This window comes from Rhodnius prolixus, unplaced genomic scaffold, assembly GCF_049639745.1.
Source record: "Rhodnius prolixus isolate KJV_2025 unplaced genomic scaffold, Rpr scaffold_7, whole genome shotgun sequence".
Lineage (NCBI taxonomy): Eukaryota > Metazoa > Arthropoda > Insecta > Hemiptera > Reduviidae > Rhodnius > Rhodnius prolixus.
The window spans coordinates 38,291,092-38,311,112 of NW_027411582.1; the positions used below are offsets into that span (position 1 = coordinate 38,291,092).

A 20,021-nucleotide genomic window follows, 5' to 3' on the forward strand; every position below is an offset into this window, starting at 1 on the left:
AATTAAAAATATGTGATAGACCAAATATTACGCAATCTTACCGGCTAAATTGCGATGTTTATTTAAATTATACATCAGATCATTAAAATGGTGAACAATACTCCCTTAAACCACTCTGCAGTTTTTCCTTCTGGTTACACCAATTAATTGTTGTTAATAACAATTAACTATTAATTGTTTTTAATACTTAAATTCTTTTACATTAATGTTCCACGGAACTCATTATGACAGTGGATCTCAGTCTTAAGAAAAAATAAAATGGAGGCAGGGGGCCTACAAAATACGTGACCAGTTTTAGGCTAAAAAAAGTGTTTTGTAATTTGTATCCAACCTAAAATTAATTAATCTATAGTAGATTCAAATTTCTCAGCATTTTGACATCGACATCTAATAATTCTATTGGGATTTCATTTTTGTTAGGGGAAAAAAAAAATCACTGCGGGATATTTAGTTTGAAAATTCCTAATGGTTTCCAGTTTGAAGATTGGTTTATTGGCATTGAAAGCTTATAGTATGATGTGTAGAAGTTCTCCTTTAATCGGAGAGGGGTGGGGATTGCTGGCGTACGTTCTAACCTTCCATATGGTCGGGTGTACTACCGCACTCTGGCGGCCCATTCAGTGTTCCGCTCAGTTCATGTGCAGCACTAGGTAGTTGTACTGGAGCCCGTGTTCAGAACAGAGCTAGAGACCATTGTAGAACGTATTGACCAATTTTTATATTTTATTTATTTTTTTTTAATTTAGATTGCCGGTAGTGTGTTTTGTTTTTTCGTTTTAAGTTTGTGTGTGATAGGTTTTTAAAGATGACTTAATGACGCATTTAAATAAGTTTTTTTCCAAACCTGGAATACAAAAATCAATTTAAAAAAAACAATTATGGTTGTACTCCCAATCGAAAATGAAAGGAAATAAGAACAAGCTTAATTTCCGGACTAGAAAGGGAGAAAAAAAACACTAATTTTCTTTAGAAGTTGTGAAGTGTCTTCTTTTTTTCTCTCTCTCTTTGTCTCTTTGTTGGAGGTAGGCACAAGATGTCTGCCGGTACAGGACAATGGATACGTCGTTCACCATCTTCAAAACAAGGGCCATTAAAGGCTACTTTGCCAATGTCTTCGTTGACAAGACAAAATTCTAATTTAAAACAAACAGAAAGCAATAGTTCTTGTAGTATTTCGCCATCAACTTCATTTTGGAAAGTTACAGCATCACCGGAGGCAACCTCTTGCGGGTTACGAAGCCCTGGGGCTATCAACTATAAGGGTAAAATTATTAAAACATTTTTAAAATGTTAAGAAATTTGAACAAAAAAAATTATTTAAGTCAAGAAAGATTCTAGTCCTCAGCAAAAATTCTGCCTCTTTTTTTTTCTTGAAACTCACTTCATGGCAATCTCTCATTTATTTTTAAAAAATATCTTGCTTTGACTCTTAAGTCAACTTTTTTCTGGTCGTTGTTTCATTTCGGAATTTTTAAAAAAATGCCCTTGACATTGTTAGTAGATAGATATAAAAGAACTACTATAGAAAAAGTAACATTACACTCTCGTGTCAAACCTACAGTATTATAATGAATTTTATAAAACTTTACTCGATTAATGTATTAATTTTTAAACCCCGACTTCAAAACCATTTTTACATGAAATCAAGATATTGGAGCACTTCCAAAACAACAAGAAAAACCAATGTTTTTAAAGCTAATTGTGGCTAATATTAAAAAAAAAAGTGTAGGTTATCCATCAGCTAAACAAGATAATTTACAAGTATGCATTTTAAAAGTTCCCTAACTTTTTTTTCCATTCCAAATTATTTCCAGGAACATAACATTTCATTAAATACAAATAAGTTTTTATTGATTAAACAATTTGGCTAAAACCACTGAATTTTTTGTTAACTATTTTTATTAATAATTTTACTGAGGATAACAATTACACCAAATAGTCAAGAAATTAGATCTAATTCTTTTAAAATATTCAACAAAAGTAATGATTTTAAGTTTTAGAGGTTATGATCAAAGAGATGTTTTTTTTTTCATCTACCTCTAGTACAAATTACTAGAATACATAAAGTTTTACTTTGTTCTATTTTTGAGAAAGATAGAATTAAACCAACTTTTATAAGTTTAATAATCTTTAGTTGATGTAACAGCTTTAACTTTAGAATGTAAGAATTCGTGGTTTACTTTTTCTCTATTTTAAACTTACATAAAAGTATAATAATTTATAGCCGTATTAGTAAAATTTCAAACGTTTATTTTCTCCCAGTTCCAGAAATAAAATAATTACAATGATTGTCTTTACTTTTTTTAATGCAATTAACTTTGACCTTGAATTTTTACTCGAAAAGGAAAATTCAACACAAAATATGTTGCTAATAAATTAAAAGAATTTTGGCAATATTTTCGTATAGTTTTTGAAGGTTTTAATGATGCAATTGTTTTTTTTGTGGGGGGGGGGATTGAATTTATTTATTTTGTTTGCAAATTCGGGAAGTTTTGTAGGTTATATTTTGAAAGGTTGAGATTAAATGCTTGTTTTCGTTCACTGACCAACAGCTGTTTTCATTTAACTTAAGTCTAAGAAATTTTGTCATGCTACCTAATATTCTTGTTTTTATTGATTCTCTCTGCTTTGTCTGGAGTAAAGAAGGAAAAAAATGATTGTAAGATTTTTAAATAAATTCTTCACTGAAACTTCTTAGCCCTGTGAAAAGGAGGTATTGAGGATATGCTCGTTTTGAGGCCCTCTGTGTCTGAAAGACTCTTTGACTTTTTGAAAATGGTATGTGAGTGAACAATAAATTTGTCAAAAACTAAAATTGATGTCCAAATCTTATTTCTTGGTTTGGACCTCGATAACATCAACGATGAAATAAATTCCTTATCTGGAAGTAACATTTCACTCTTTTGAGATTTTTTCGAGAATAGCATCCATGATTCTTTTTAACTTCTACGTTCACTGCTGCTTGTAATATTTCTCATGTAATTTTCATGACAACAAACTATACTTGTTCCATTTTTTTCATTACAATGTTCAGATTCATATCTAGAAAGCACTTTCTGAAGAAACATGAGCATTTTTTGTCATCAGAAAGTTCATTTTCACAACTCTTTTAACTAAAAGTTTGTTCTGTCATCTATTGGACCATTTTCATCAACGTTAGCTAAAATTCCAAGTTGAAAAAAAATAGTCTCTTGAGAGTGAAGTGTACGTGAATGATTTTTGACCTCGAGAGTGAAGACAGTATTACTGTCATTATTACAGCTGATTTTCTATATCATATTTTCACTTCATATCCGCTTTGAGGGGAACCCCAAATAAGAAAAATTGTTTTAGTCGCAAGCCTTTCAGTCATTCAGCTTCGAATTGTCCCAATTTAAGCATAGCTGATCTAAAGTATGGTTGCACATCGTAAGAAGCAGATTATATGCTTGTTCTAAGAAACATCAGCATTTCAGAATAATGTTGAATTTGCTGCATCTATGTTGCCTTAGTTGTAGACTGTTTAGAGCGAAGAGGATACATTAGTTATATTTTCGCTATCTTTGGTTTCAATGCTGACTTTCATGCACTTTTCCTGTTAACCAAGGAGAACTATCTCAACAAAAAGAGTGATTTTTACAAATTGAAATCACTCTCTGTCTGCAATCACCTAACCTCCAAATCGAGAAAAAAAAAACAGTAGAAAGTTTGATACTTCGCTCAAGTGTCACCAGAGGACGCTACAATAAGTTTTAATAAAAATAATTCCACTTTATAGAATCGAGTTTTCGATTTTTAAGATCTTCTCGAAGACTTAAGTTTTTCATTCAACTTGGTATATATTGTAGTTCTAAAACTTTTATTTAACCCATTTTCTAGGGAAATTCCGATCGGAGGGGGGTTTTTTATGTATTCCAAGTTAAAGAAAATCATTGGAAAAATTTTGTAGAAAATCGAAAACAAAAATTCAGGAAGGTTGCATTTCCGGAGTCACAAATAAAGATCCTTGCATTGCTAGTTTCGTCATTAATATTACGAACGGTATTTTCTATTTATATTCTAAATGGTAACCTATATTACAGTATTAATGGACAATAATTAGGTTTCCACTCGGTAACTTCATTCAAAGCGCCGTCATGTCAGACTCCATTTCTGACATTACTGTATTACCATAATATTCTACTTTTAGGGTCCACTTACTCCACCCTGATTGCCAGCTATAGTTCAGAGATCCCCTTGAACCAATGGTCTGGGTCCGTCATTGGTTCAACATGCTGTACAGTACAAAGTATGACTGAGGATTAAGGAGTGGTGTGTACCTGTGTATAAGCGTTTGTTTGATCACACAATCCGTGAAATCCTAGTGATCAGACCTAAAGGTTTCTATGACCCTCAAGTTTCATTCAACTGGAAAACCTCTAGTAGTTTACGGTTAGTACTACGGGCAAGCGCTGAGTTTATTGCATGAGTGACAGATTGTAATTGAGTGTTGACGAGTTCATGTGTCACTCGACTGACCCTAGAATGTAAAAATACTTTACTACATTTCTTCAATTGTTGTAACTATTGTTTCCCATGGTTCTAGGAAAATGCAAGAACGTACGATCACAATCGGCTCATGATTATTCGAACATCTCGATGAGAAGGACAGCCTCCTTGGATACAATATATCTGACTGGACACTGGCCTAGGGAATCCATGTACTTGAGCAATCTGCAGGTGGATCGATCCACACAGGTATTTCTTTTTTCTTTTTTGGCTCATTTTCTCTCACCGTTCGTGCGAGAAAGTAAAGCATTCATGCAGCTTACCAATTTTCTTCGGGTCCGCTGAGGATTAAAAAACGGGTACTCCTTCGCCAATTTGGTCCAAATTTTCATTGGTTATTCTAGGACGAAAAGAAGTCGACAAAATTTTCGGGCTTTTGTCTGAATGGGCCTCAAAGACCCATTTTTTCCCCCCAGTCAAGTTAAGTATCCTTGCGGGTTTAGTACGCTGGGTTAACTTAATGTGTATCCGCTTAGGTTTTCGTGAATTATTCTGCCGGAAGTGATAGTGGCTTAGTAACTAACCTCCCTGATAATGTTTCCCGCAGATCTGAATTAATTTGTAATAATTAGTTGATTATATAATAAACCTGGACTAGCGTGTCCAAGCCGTACGGTATTTTTAGTAGTACGAATAATTAAAATCTTGAATCTACGAGTATTTTTGGTGCAATACCTTACATAATGTCTTTTTGAGTAGAAAACTGTTTGAACTAAGCACTAAAAAACGTGTTGAAACAAACAACATTAGTCTTATATTCGATATAGTATATTCGCTTTTCATGAGTAAATTTATAAACAACTCTATACACGCGTTTCAAATTTGTTCAGGAAGGAACACCCTTAAAATTTTCATTAACAGCTTCAGGTTAGTAGGAGCCATTTTATGATCATTTTTCAAGGTTAAATAATTTTCTGGCCACTGAGCGCCATTCATCAATTAACCTGCCGAATCCGTGCCGACTTATTTTCGACCTAGAATAATAACCAGTAAAAATTTGAACAAAATTGAAGTGCGATTTACCACGTTCTCTCCTTGTTGGTTAACAAAGGGCACCCCGACGTTACCCTTATCTCAGAAGTTTTGTTTTAGTATGACCTGTACAGTGGGAATCAAGTGACTTTACTTTTATAGTGAAGCCCCAAATAATGTTCAGTAAAAATTCAAGTTTGAAAGTAAGAGAAATTCACACCAGAATTGTTTTTTTTCATTTTCTTAATTTATTTACAGAAATAGATGATATAGACTAAAAATATGTAATATTACATACAAGCTTTTAACAGCAGTGTACATTATTCTCTCTATGATCGTCCTTGTAGCAAAAAATATCACAACTGTTTTTTTTTTTTTTTGTGCAACACAGTATGCTTTTGTCAGCAGGGTATGTCAGAGAGAGCTCAAAGGAATCGAAGTACGTAATTTCCTGTTCTACTGATACTTCTCTCTCTTACTCTCTGAGCTCCTCCTCTCTTTCAACTGGACTTTTTTCTCCTGGTACTATTTATTTTTTTAACCTCAATCCATCGATTTTTCCAGGAATTTAGACAATTCTTGGGGGGGAAGGGGCTGCTCTGGTACTTGGTGGGAAAATTTGGTGAACTGAGGGAGCTAATTGTAATATTACGTAAAAGATTTGAGTTCAGTGTCTAGGAGGTATGAGAACTAAACATTTCTAATGGTGGTCGTGACTGCAGTAGTGTACACAATTAGTTCGCCAAGTTAAGAGAAATTCTTTTAAGACGTTTTCGAGAAAATTTTCTGAAAAGTAAAAAAGAAAATCCCCTTAGGAAAGTGCAGCTTCCATTTTGGGAAATATTTTGAAAGCTAATTATTATGCAATCGGGACCTATTATGATCCAATTGAAAGTTAAAGCTGCCGGCGATTTTTTTGTTTGACTGCAGTTTTTTTTTTGGCGGGCTTTGATCTCTTATTTGGTCTAGTGGTTATGAGCGTGGCTTTATAAGTGGGAGATCCCCAGTTCGAATCCCGCGTACGGCTATTTTTTATTTGTTAGGAATAAAAAAAACCTGTTTATAGTAAAATATGAGCTTCCGCCCCCCCCTCCACGACATCTAATTGGTAGCTAGAGTTGAGCCCCCCTGAAAAAACAGGCGATTACTTTACTTTTACTTACTTACAAGGGTAAAAATCAAGTTATGACCTATTTTTTGTATAAGCTCAACTTTCTGTTACCCCTTCTTTTTTTCTTAAGGGTCAATCATTGCGGGACAACCTTACGCAATCCCTTAAAGGTCCCCAGAGTTCTTAGAATGACTCTTCCAAATGAAAAAAATCTCAACCGAAATCCCAAAAATGATAATCCTTAGTTATACTGGAAACAGGCAGCAATATTCTCGCATTCCGTTACGCGTTTAACGATTAAATGAAACTGATTTTCTAAATGAAACTACGTTTATCACTTACTACAAATTAGCTAAATCAGGACAAGGTGGATGCACCAAACCGTGTCGTACTATATAATCAACGGATTCAATGATTCGCTAGGGTATTCTAAACGCCCATTTACAGTAAAGTAGCTTCATGGTTTTAATTGGATAAGAATCGATGAGAAAAGTGATTTGAGGTTTTTTTTAAAAAAATACTTGCAAAAAAAACCTAAACAAACAGCAAGATTTTAATAATTATTAATCGAAAAACAACGTACAAAGATAAGAAAAATTGACGTAACCAAATTAACAACGTTCTGATAATAAGTACATTCATGGCTTACGTTTACATAACCGACCAATAAGCGTGGTGAAGGACACGATTGTATGTGTAACTAAATTACACTAGCCAATCTAAACGCATCGTTTACAACAGTCATAAAGACTATTCAACTTGGGCACTTTTCAACAATTTCTCTAAAATTCTTTTCGCTAGAAACATGCTTTCAAAATAGAAAAAAAAAAGTCCCTTTCTTAAAAACGGTTGGGGGAATCTCAGACCTTGGCTAATTGGAATCTTTCTGGAGTAAAGGAGCTACAGAATCATCTACTTGTCCTGTGGCTAGATCAATGTGGCACATTCTGTTTTGCTTGAAGCGCTGATTGGAAGTATTACAGGTGATTGAAATTGTAATTTTCTTCACTAAAATTAGTGTAAAATGATTTGTACTTGCGCTGAATTGCTTAAAGTACCTGAAATAATAATGTTATTGTCTTTTAAATGGGTCCTCGAGCCACAACAATCTCTCATTTATTTATTTTTTTTTAAAGGTTCAATATAAAATTCAGTGTTGAAGAAAATTTAATAGTACTAGGAGGAAAACTTATGCTGGAGAGTTTCACCAAACTGGCCTAATAAAAGCAAAGAAAAGCGATGTGTTTTGGTGGAAATGTTGTAAGGTTTCAAATAGTGTTCGTGTTTGCTCTTTGGAAAAAAAGGAAAACGTGTTGGAAAAACTGTTAAGGGCAAATTACTATATACAGTTATATATATTGCTTGTGGTGATCCAGCGTTCTGATTCACATGAAACTTTGCATGTTCCCATTGGCTCGTTTAAATATTACACCCGTGCGGGAGAAGGGAAGAAATATATATATATTTTTTTTTTTCTACGTTTTATACATATTTAATATCACCCCCAAAAAATATATGTAAAATAATTTTGCTGCTGCTTGTAGTATAGTTTTCATAAATTTTTTTTCTTGGAGGGGAGAGGGGAAGGCCAGCGCTCTCAGCGTAAAACACGCAAAACTTTATCATCAGAATTTAATTACTTTCTCTTGGCTCTACCGAGAGTGAACAATCTCGTGATTTTTCTCTTAAGGCTTGCTCTGACCACAGATCTCGGTGCAGTAAAATTATCTAAATGATGTTATTGTTGAAACATTTTTAATAAAACATAACCTTTTTCGTAAATTTCTAAACAGTTAAAATTAAAAGCTAAAGTATGAATGAAATGTTACGTACTTGCTGATTTGTGTACCTTTTCGTCATTAAACCAATCCTTATACGAGGTGTGGCTATTAAATAAAGAGGCTCATGCTGCTACATAAGAACTTTGCATGCGCCAAATCCTAACGACCCTAGCGACAGCTGTGCAGCGTAAAGCCTCTTCTCTTTCGATTGCAGCGTCTCACGTGTTTTGTAGAGAAATTCTGTCTGACCGGAACCGTCGTACGTGTAAGAGATGTTAATTTCGTTTTGCCGAAAACATCGTAGTATTGTAGTGAAATTTCACATCAAAACTTGGTGAAACCCCTACTGAAACTTGATCTTTTATTAAAAGAAGTTTATGGCGATGAATGTTGTATCACGTGCGCGAGTATTTTGAGTGATTCAAACGTTTCCAAGATGGCCGAGGAGAAGACGTCGGAGATGATGACCGCCCGGGACCGGCCCTTCCACGTCCAAAACGGATGAAAATATCCGATGATAATTAATCAACATTACTACCGTGAGGTGCTTGCTAAACTCCGTGAAAGAGTAAGGAAAAAAAAAACGACCCGATTTGTGGAAGAACAAGTCATCAAGGTTCTCTATCAAGACAACCGGCGCCGGCTCACACTACATTATCTGTCAAGACGACGTTTCTAGCCAAGTACAACATCCCAGTTTTAGGCCATCCGGACTTATTCGCCTGACCTGGCCGCCCCATGTGACTTTTATCTGTTCGCCAAAGTCAAATCTACATTAAAAGGAACACGATTTCAGTCTCCGTTGAAGCTGTGAAAGAAAAAGCGGCACGCGTCCATGCAGGAGCTCAGACAGAAAAAGACTTCCAGCACTGTTTCGAACAATGGTAAATTCGCATGGAGCGTTGTAGTGATAGGGGAGGGGTGTATATTGAAGGTGATAATAACTAAATATGTATAAATTTAAAATAAAATGTTTTACAGCAATAGTCTCGTTATTTAATAGCCACACCTCGTACTTAAGTTTTTTTAAACTGTAAGTTTTTTGTTAAGGAGTTAATAAAAATATAATGTAAAATTCATTAATACTGCTAAATATACAATATTAGAAGTTATTACTGTCAAATTTTATAATAAAGTAAACCAAATTTTTTAAAACCTCTGTCAAGGATGTTTTTTCAAATTATAGATTCAAAATAAAATGAGAAGTAAAAGCTGATTATGACATTATGATTACATAAGTGTAATTGATAATGTTTGTTTAGTTTGCGTACACTTGAGTTGAGTTTGTGTTGATAGTAAAATAGAAAGATATATAGTTTATCATTTTGATTGCAGTATTACAAAACACCAGTCTCTAATTAGGCTGTGAACTAATCCAAATGTATATGTTTATGTAAATAGTGTGCCAACTTCGTATGCCACAACTCAGAGAAAGTTTGGCACATTACCAAATAGAATACTATTACTACAAACTCGGTTCTTGTTTAGTATTTTTGGCTATTTTTAAAGTTTTTATTTTGATTTGAAAGTTTAAATGTTTTTTTTTAAAATAATCTGATGTGGCCATACACGACTTCCTTTACATATTTTCACTTCCTCTACAAAGCATTGCGATCGTAAAAAGAATCAATTTTAGGTTTTCACCAGAAACATCCGTTTTGAGACCCCCCCCAAAAAAAAATCGCAATAAGTTCAAATTGTTGATGTTTCAAATCTGTACCACCAATGGGACTACTATAATTTTGACCAGGGTGGCCAACCCAAATGTGGGCCACTTTTAAAATTATATGTACATATATCTATTAGAATGGGCGGACTAACAAAAACTTGTAAGCAGTGAAAGGTCAAATCATAATTTTTTTTTTTTTTTATGATTTAAGGCGCGTCAACATCTAAGGTTATTGGCGCCCGGAGCTTTTTTCAGTGCACTGCCGGCCTCCGGACAGTGTTCTCTCGTTACAGACAACACTGTCCATCACCGGACAGTGAGCTGTAAGAAGCTCCTAGGAAGAGAAAATCTAAGGGTCAGCAGCTGGATTCGAACCCGGGACCTTCCGCGTGGGAGTCCAGTATGCTAACCTCATAGCTAATCCCTTCCCTCGTCAGATCATAATTAATTATTACTATTGTGTTAATTGTTATTCATTCTTATAAATATAGATAATGTAATGAAAAATATGAGTTGGTGGAATAATATTTAATTAATGAGGTATTTATCTCTCAACACTCTTGCAAGTCGATCGCAATGTGCGTATTTGCTGAACAAAATTGATGTTGCAGATTTTCATACGGTTAAATTTAATTTCAAAAAAACAAATACAACAACACATTATATCTCCTAAAAAAAAAAATCTTGCTAATTATATGTAATTATGCACAATAGTAGAGGTAAACGAGTACACTAAAATTTTCCACATTTTCACTGAGGTTACACCAATAGGACAGGAGATGGAGATACAGCAATTTGAAACTTGAAGGAAATGCTAAACTCTCATCTTCACCTTATATCTTCCACGAAAATACTTAAATTTCTTTTAAGTACGACCTAAACTTCATGTAGCACAACTTACAGTTAGACTAGCTAAATTAATTTGTCAGAGCAACGGGGAAGGTTCTTTTTTAGGTTATCTTTGCAAATATTTTGTGACATCTAAATTTTAAATTTTCATTTAATAATTTCCATGTAGGGATAATTGTTAGTTACAGTAACTGTTGTAAATAATAAATTTATGTATTTAGTGATTAATCCATTAGTAATTCATTCATCAAATTATGAAATCTAAAAATATATATATTTTTTTTTCTGTCCTAAATTAGACAGAAGATTGGATTGGGGACCAGTCAAGAAAGGGTTATGTAAGAACACATCAAGACGTATTGGCGTCCACCAACGAAGATAAACTCGAGAAATTTATAAGACACAGGTATTTTTTATTTTTATTTTTTAGTTTTTACATTAAAATAAAGTCCTGGACTTCTTGTCTAGAGTTGAATTCCTGTTTTACTCCAGGGCAAAGAGAGTAACAACCTTTACAACATGTCTGGAGCCAGGAGCTTGGTTACTAAGAGCTTGAACTAAGCCATTTCTGAGACACTTAGGGATTTTGGTTTAGATGAATGCTTTGTTGCTTGTTGGGCTCAAAACATGGAGCAATTAGTGAGGGAATGTAAGGGAAGGTTCAGTCACTTTTTCGAAGGGGGCTACGTAAGTAATAGTATGAGACTTTTTGTGTAATCCGGCGGCCATTTTTTCTTCCAGAAGCTGGATGAATGAGTATTCACTTTAACAATGCTACTTAAATGGGGTGCAGTGTTCCTGGGTAGAGAGGTAAATGCTCTCCTGTCACTTTTTCACAATCAATAACGGGAGCTATGTAAGATTGTGTCCATTATTTGTTGTTTTTTTTTTTCTAATAAGAAAATGTTTGGTTTGTTTTATTAACAGATTGCAGAGGACCAAGGAATCAGTTGTATCCAGCAAAGATAGAAGTGTTCTATCTCTATTGTCTAGCGCTGGAAGTCTGGGAAATAGTAGTTATGGTGCTGGTTGTTCTTCGGCCGAATCGTCCATCAGCAATAACCATGACAATATTCTATTAGGTGATCAACAACATACCGGCGGACATATCGTAACCACAGCCGCTAAAGGCGGTAGTATAGAGGGCCTGAATCAGGAAATCGAGAGGCTTGTCCTCAGATCTTCCATAGCTGGTAGACAGCTGGACAGGCAACATGTTAAGGTAAACAATTAGATTGTTTACAATAATTTATGTTAATACTAAGTTGTTATTGTAGAGAAAGATTTTCTATAAACCAAATTCTGCATTTAGAAATTTACATTTTTCGATCCTTGACTTTTACAAAAAAGCCTTAATTGTCAATGAAAAGCATATTCAAGCGTGGCTAAATAAATTGTTTTCAAAAGCAGTTAATATCAATGCTCTGTGAATGGATGCCCTGCTTATAAGGTCGTTCTTTGACCGTACATTGCAGACTCCAGGAGGCACATAAGGGTCTGGTCAATTGGTGTTCATTAAGGAGTCTGCGCGACTGAGGATGAGGCATCACTCCTCGTCCTTTGACCCTTAAGCAAGGGCATAATCGGGTGCGAGACTCCTCATCGTCCTGGGCTTGTTAAAATGCGGCGCGAACGCGTCTCTCAGGTTGCTTTGTAACCTGCTATGGGCTTGTCCATATTAGAGCTAGTTAATTGAGGTTGGATGTTACAATGAATCTCTGTGACTTTGGGGCGGTTGACTCACTCTCCCTTTTTCTTATTCTGCTCTTCACTATAACAAGGAATTGCAAAACTCCAAAATTTTATCACGTTATATCTAAAAAAAAAAAAATCTTGCTAATTATCTGCAATTATGCACAATACTAGAGGTAAACGAGTACTATAATTTTCCATATTTCCACTGAGATTACACCAATAGGACAAGAGATACAGCAATTTGAAACTTGAAAGAAATGCTAAACTCTCATCATCACCTTGTATCTTCCACAATAATACAATTGTCAATGAAAAGCCTATTCAAGCGTGGCTAAATAAATTGTTTTCAAAAGCAGTTAATATCACAGCTCTGTGAATGGGTGCCCAGCTTAAGGACGTTCTTTGACCGTACATTGCAGACTCAGGAGGCACATAAGGGTCTGGTCAATCGGTGTTCATTAAGGATTGACCCCTAAAAAAGAAGCCCTTCAGTCGATTTGAGCGCATCCATTCAAGACAGCTCGTGGCAAACGTTACTGTGGAAGCGATAATTATTACCTAAAGTAAGGGGAGAATGAAGAATAATGAAGAGTCCAACCATACATTTTCACGCATTTTTGTTGATGTGGATAAAACGTGGGTCCATCATCACATGTCAGAAGCGGATACAGTCAATTGGTGGGAAAGCCTTTGACTTTGGATCAAAAATGGCGAAGTAAACTTCCTCTAACGGGAAACTGAAGATGTTATGCTAGTTTTTGGTGAGATCTAAAAGAGGTCAAAGTCATCATTCATCAGCGCATGTGTCCATTGCAGGTGCTTCGACAATGGAAACTAAGCGATTCGAAGTATGTATCCCAATCTCATATAAAACATATACAATTTTTTTGGGCCCTCACAATCCTTTCTTTGTACTTATTTATTTAATTTCGACTGAAGTTAATCCAGCTGGTTTGTTTTTGTTTCCAATTCTTGCTCCTATTGTAGAATACATCGATTTAATGTTTCTGCTGTTCCACAGGTTTCAGTTTTATTTGCCAACTAAAAAAAAGAAAGAGAAGAAAATACATTTAATGCTCTAGTTGGCTGTGGAATATGGGGAGAAATATCTTAGTGTCTTTGTTCATGTTGATATTCCCAAAAAAATGAGTACCACTTCAGGCGTATGTGTGTGTGTGTCACCTCTTACACATATTTTATTTAAAGGGCTGCTGTGAGAGTACACCTGAAGGACATCGAGCACCAGTCGCCGATCTCTTACGTCAGACAAGGTCTGTAAATACACAAACACCTGCCTATACTTCTACAAATAGTGCGCATTCTTCAGGTAGTGTAGTTATTCATTTTTTTTTTTTTTAAGAATAAATTTAAGAAATACTATTATTCTTGTTTCATTTCCTGTCCTTAATTATTTTATTCTTATTTCTTGCTTTCATTTCTATAAACAGGACCACCTTCGTGTGATTCCGGTTCGCCAGCGGGTTCTGCTCTTACAAATCGAAGTGATTCAAGACCATCCAGCGATTTACAAGGTAATTGAAAATGGGTTTTTCGGTAGACATTTATTGACGTGCCAGGTTCCGTAACGCATCTAATGTACGATTTTATTTTAACTTCTCGTGTTGTTAGTGTTACTGATAAAAAAAAAGGTGCGTAATGTTGTATTTTTCTTGTTGGTGATCATTCAATTGTAGTAGTAAAAAAAATAGATGAACATTAAAAGGCTATGCGGTTAGATCCTGGGTTCGAATCCAGACCACTTAAAGCTCACCGTCCGGTAATGGACAGTTTTGTCAGTAACGAGAGAACGCTGCCCAAGAGGCCGGCAAAAAAGCTCCGGGCTCCAATAACCTCAGATGAAAGTTTTTAAATTGTGAACACATAATGTTTTCAATGATGGTTTACATTGTTGGGGGGACTTACGCCCCTTTTTATCTGTAGGTGCTATTTCCCACCAGTTCCGGAGGATTCTGCCCCAAGAGAAAGTCATTGGTCTTTGCTCCTAGCAAAACTAACCATTCACTCTTGGGAACGTCTCCGAGAATCAACCATTCACTCTTGGCGATTCATCTTTTAAACGCTCGGATTTCTGTCTAGATTCGTATTTTTCAAGTACACACAATTTCATTTCTGAATACTAGGTTCATAGATATTTAATAGTAAAGTAAAGTAAAGAAAGTAATCGCCTATTTTTTCAGGCGGGGCTTAACGTCCAACTACCAATTAGGTGTCGTGGACGGAGGCGACTAGCAAACATACTTTACTGTAAACTTCTTTTATTAACCATTAAATAAAATCCAAGGCCTAAGACCGGGAATCGAACCCAGTACCACAATACATATTAGCTTCGCAGGTCTCGCCTCTAACCGCTCGGCTACCGTGGCGCCTCTGAATACTAGGTTCATAGATATTTAATAGATAGATGAATATACCAAACTTCATTGAGTAATAAGCCAATAAAAGGACTAGGCATGTTCCTAATCTTTACCCTTGTTACTCTCATATTTTTAATTAAATTAAAAATAAAATAAAAATAATCTTCCAAGGTGTTTCAGAAGATTCATCGCCAGAGACTGAAGGAAGACAGTTGGGAACGTCTCCGAGAATCAACAGGTTTCTAGAACGTGAGCCACCAGATGGATGCGAAAGAGTTAGCCTTAGATTTACCGATGAAAATAGGTATAAATACTTTATTTTTACTATATTCAGATGTTCCCTGAATGGTAAAGTGCCAGTAGCCACTTTTTCATGGATCTTGCGTTAACTGCAGGTATTCCAGCGTGACTATACTAAATACAACATCAATGCTGACGTCTCTGTAAACACGACTTGCATGGGTAATTGATCTACGATGAAATTTAAGCTTACGCTTGGAAATTAGGAGTGAAGTTATTAGTGTGTTTGTTTCACCTGCCAGTGTGAACTAAATCATAGATTACCATATCTGGAATCATGTTTCTCCTCATAACACAACTTTTGTGGGTTTAGTTTTGTGAAACTTTTTAAATTCAACATTGAATAATTTCAGTGTGAGGAACTCATTTTTTTAGGTTTTTGATAATTGTTTTATTATTTGTATTATTTTTTTATGTTTTCAGGAAACCAATGGTAGACATATCTGAAATGGATTATCCCTTAAAGCCGAGCGTCAATTTTCAGTTAAAGCCGAGTCTGGGTTCAGCATTTCAACCATTAAAGTCAACACAATAAAACAAAACAAAAAATTACAATGAACTGCTAGAAAGAAGGAAAACCTTGAAGAATATAAAAAGAAAAAGCGCCGCCCTCTTTTAAAGTTTTAAAAGAAATAAAACGCAAGATGCAAAGGAAATTGTTAAAAGAAAAACTGCGTATGAGATAAACATACAATGCATAACAAGAAATAATTCTCTTAGATTGAATATAATAAGACCACCTCCACATAAGAAATTACACAGATAATAGTAATGATATCTCCTACTTATTTTAAATGAAACTCTTATTTCTATTGATTATGATAGTTACCGCGTCCCCCCCGCAGTTAGGGAAATTATGAAAATCCAAAGATTTTCATGAGGACAATCCTTACGGAACAGAAATACTACAAAGAATAGCATAATTACTTGTCCTGGAAAACGGTGGTACATCCTCCAAGGTCGGTCTGGAGATTGGATCATGGTATTGGGTCCTGTTCTCCCAAGAGACCCTTTCTTGGTTTTCCGACCAATAGTTTCTGCATATCCTCTGGTGTTCAGCTAACAGAAACGATCAGACGGGATATAATATACAGGTCCTGTATCCTATCTTGTTCTTATAAACTTTATAAATGTTCATCCCAGTATTTTTTGCCTCTCTAAATTCAAGGTTTGGAACCTTTAGGCAACTTTTTTAAAAAAAAGTAGCCTAATTTTTCATGATTTTTCGCCTCCTGTTTTAATTCATTTTAATATTTATTTTTAAAACTAAAAATAGAAAACGAGCTTAGAAATCTTCCAGAAGGAAAATATGAAGCCCCAAAAGTGAATACGCCACCTCAAATATTATTTAAAAAATGCTTTAAATACAAAAATAAATTGTTAAATAATTATTAGAAGTAACAAAACAAATAAGTCCCTTGCATGTAGCATTTTAATAAATATTGAAAGAAATTACTCCGCGCATGTCCAACAGCTCGCTCGCATTTAGCGCGGCCTCAAGACTGTTTTCTGGTATTCATTTTAACAAATAATAGTTACATAGATCAAAAAGCTATCCCCGGTTTAGTTTCTTGTCTTTGTAATCGGATTTTTGTTTTAAAAATCTTATACCTTAGTCGGAAATTCCGCTCTGACTAGCGGAACCTCTAGTTGTGCAAAAATAAAAGCCCATTTGTTAGTAATTCTAGAATTTGTCATGGTTTCTTGGTTGGTGAACTCTTAATCTTGGGAACTCAAGAGTTCATGTTCGCGATTCAAGGACCAGCAGCGCAAGATATTAGGAACAAAATGATACGTGGATATATCATTGATGTTTTTGATACCAAGATGTTTGAGAAAAGTGTTATGACCAATGTCAGACGTCCCATGATTCAAAAAATAAAAACTTGAACTCCGGGTGGTCCGAGTGGCTGGGGGGAATCTTCCATTTTTGTTAGCTCCTTTAGAATTGGCATAATTTGGCCTTGAAAATTGTTCAATAGCAGATATTTATGGAGCGTGAGGTTCAGATTGATTACAAATGTTGTAATAGAATGTCCTGTCCTGGAAAAGGCTGGCCCCTGTAATACGAGGTGCATTCAAGTTATAACGCCTCCGAATTTTTTTCTCACTAACTAATCACACCAAAAATTTGAAACTTTTTTCACATCTCGACGTAATCTCCATGTAGTCTCACACATTTTTCACAACGTCGCCGCCATGTTTCCATGGCCGCTGTGAACGCTCTTTTAGGAGTCTGTTTTGACCACTGGAAAATCGCTGATGCAATAGCGGCCCGGCTGGTGAATGTGCGGCCACGGAGAGTGTCTTTCATTGTTGTAAAGAGCCAAAAGTCGCTAGGAGCAAGATCAGGCGAATAGGGAGCATGAGCAATCACTTCAAAGTCTTCATTCGTGGCACCCACCTGGAGGACACTTTTCGCATTTTCAGGTCATCATGAAGGATTGTGTGCGCAGATCCCACGGAAACGCCAACTTCGGAAGCGATCTGTTGCACACTCTTTCGGCGATCCTCCAAAACAACTTTTTCCACTCGGTCGATCGTGTCAACAGACCGACTGGTGCGAGGCCGAGATTGTCTTGGTTTGTTTTCACACGACGTTCTTCCTTCTTTAAACTGTCGCACCCAGGAACGCACATTTGACACATCCATGGCACCATCGCCACATGTCTCTCTCAACTGGCGATGAATTTCAATTGGTGACCCACACCACGCAAATGGAGAAATCGAATGATTGCACGCTGATCGTGTAATGAAAATGTCGCCATTTTTAGAATAAAAACCAGTCCTTACTCTCGACGCTGCGGCTAGGGTTCTGTGTGCCGTACAGTGCTGCCATTTCTGTCACGCATTAACAAAGAGTGCCCGCTTATTTGAAAACAAACCGCATGTTCTTATCTGGAAACAGTTCTGAGAAAAAAATTCGGAGGTGTTATAACTTGAATGCACCTCTTAGAAAGCCAACTGAAGAAGTTAGCGCTTTCAAAATTGCAAGCACTAAATAGTAAGGAAATAGGCTGTTAATCTTTCTGAGGAAATCTTTGAAGTGATCGGCACGTAGTGAGGAATGTATAGAGAGAGAGACGCTCTCTGCAGATATTTCAAATACAAAATTTTATCCCAAAATCTCTGCATGATTTCGTCAAAAAGTTGAAACTGTCTCCCAGTTTGTACCTACTAATTCATTGAAAAGTAACATCCCAGCCATTATTTTAGAAATATGGCTAATGTTGTGCCTCGAGGGATAACAGTTCAATAACCTCCACTCTCTTCTGCAAAAGATAACCCCCACGTTAGAACACTAGGAATTCATTAAAAAAAATACCCCCATTGTACAAAAAAAAAAAAAAAAATCTAAGGGAACATTATCACAACAAAGGAAGAAATTAGTAAAACGAATTCTAAAAACATTAAAAACTTCTAGTTGACGTTGGGCTTTATTAAGAACTATTACGTTTTTGACTAGTTAAAAAACAACTTATATCTTATTCGGGGATTTGCCCTTAAAGTTTAATCATGTTTTTTTTTGAAAACCCCAATTTTGGGGGGCGGGGTCTGCGAGAAACTAAAAATAGAAATAAAAAATACATTAACTTCCCAAAAATAAAAAATAAATAAAATAAATAGAATAAATATATTTTCAGGTGTATTTTTAAAATGTAAAAAACAAATTAGTGTTAACAAAAAATATAATAAACTTAATTTTATAAATACAAATTATCGATGTTAGAATTTAGAATATATGTCCAAATTTTTTCAGGAAAAAAATAAAATTTAAAAAATAAAAATTACTAGTTTAATATCATAACAATTAATAAAAATAAAAAAATCAACGCTTAAAAAAAACACTTTTTCAAAATAATAGCAATATGTGTGAATGTAAAATGTATTTAAGAATTGTTGGAAAATATATTCGACCAAAAAGTAATTGTTTATAAAAAAACGATTAGGTTTTTTTTCTTCAAAATTCGATTTAAAAAAACAAACTTGTTTTTAGGATATTCTAGAAATTCTGGGTGGGTTGCTAACTAGGGAAGAAGTACATTGGTCCCAGAACGAACCTTTTCTCCCCTTGATTCTGGCTCTATCCCTTACTTTCTGGGATTGCCTTTACCATTAGGTTCGAGCTGGATTCTCTAATAATTTTGGTAATTGTAGCAATTCAATATAATTACTCTCTGTTATGGCCCTTGTATCCATCCACTTGTTGCAATTGGGCAAATAGTAATTCTTCATAATTCGCGTTTGGAGAAGGTAACGGGGATCAAATTTTATCAGTTTTCGTTCTAGCGATTTGCTTCAGTTTTTTAGCCAACTGTTAAATACTCACTGGTATTATAAGTAGATATAATTCATTGAAAAGACATAAGGGAAAAAATAATTTCCTAAATCCTAAACCCTCGCAAAACAAATTCCCGGGAAATGTATACAAAAAAAAAAAAAAAAGTTCGAATAAATCGATAAAAATGAAAAATTCCTTTAGAGAATTCGCATGTTCTTCAGCCTTTCTAGTTTTCGAACTCAGAATTACAAATCTCATTCAATCCAAGACATTATTATGTAAATAAATAGATCATACTAAAAAGAGCACTTTAAAGTGAGCTGTGAAAAGTTGCTCTAAAAGTGTTCTTGAATGAATTTTCTTCGGAAAAATTGTCAGTTATTCATTATGTCCCACGATTACATTTAAAGGCAATCTGAAATTTGAACTACCCACGATTTTCCGTCAAGGCAGTCTTTAG

The 20,021-nt window shown here is 35.1% G+C and overlaps 1 protein-coding gene across 3 annotated transcripts; it reads left to right on the forward strand.

Moving 5' to 3' along the window:
• The first annotated feature begins 587 nt into the window (after positions 1 to 587).
• On the forward strand, positions 588 to 18,665 carry LOC141447586 (glucocorticoid-induced transcript 1 protein-like). Of its 3 annotated transcripts, none has more exons than XM_074115293.1 (8): positions 588 to 1,262; positions 4,565 to 4,716; positions 11,209 to 11,315; positions 11,837 to 12,131; positions 13,811 to 13,931; positions 14,053 to 14,136; positions 15,163 to 15,283; positions 15,703 to 18,665. In XM_074115293.1, exons 1-8 carry the CDS (start codon positions 1,034 to 1,036, stop codon positions 15,812 to 15,814), a joined length of 1,221 nt encoding a protein of 406 aa, XP_073971394.1. In that variant the 5' UTR covers positions 588 to 1,033; the 3' UTR covers positions 15,815 to 18,665. The 3 variants fall into 3 exon arrangements, with proteins under 3 accessions (XP_073971394.1, XP_073971393.1, XP_073971392.1); XM_074115292.1 differs by having other exon boundaries at positions 589 to 1,262; positions 15,160 to 15,283; XM_074115291.1 differs by having other exon boundaries at positions 590 to 1,262; positions 15,151 to 15,283.
• The last annotated feature ends 1,356 nt before the right edge of the window (positions 18,666 to 20,021 follow it).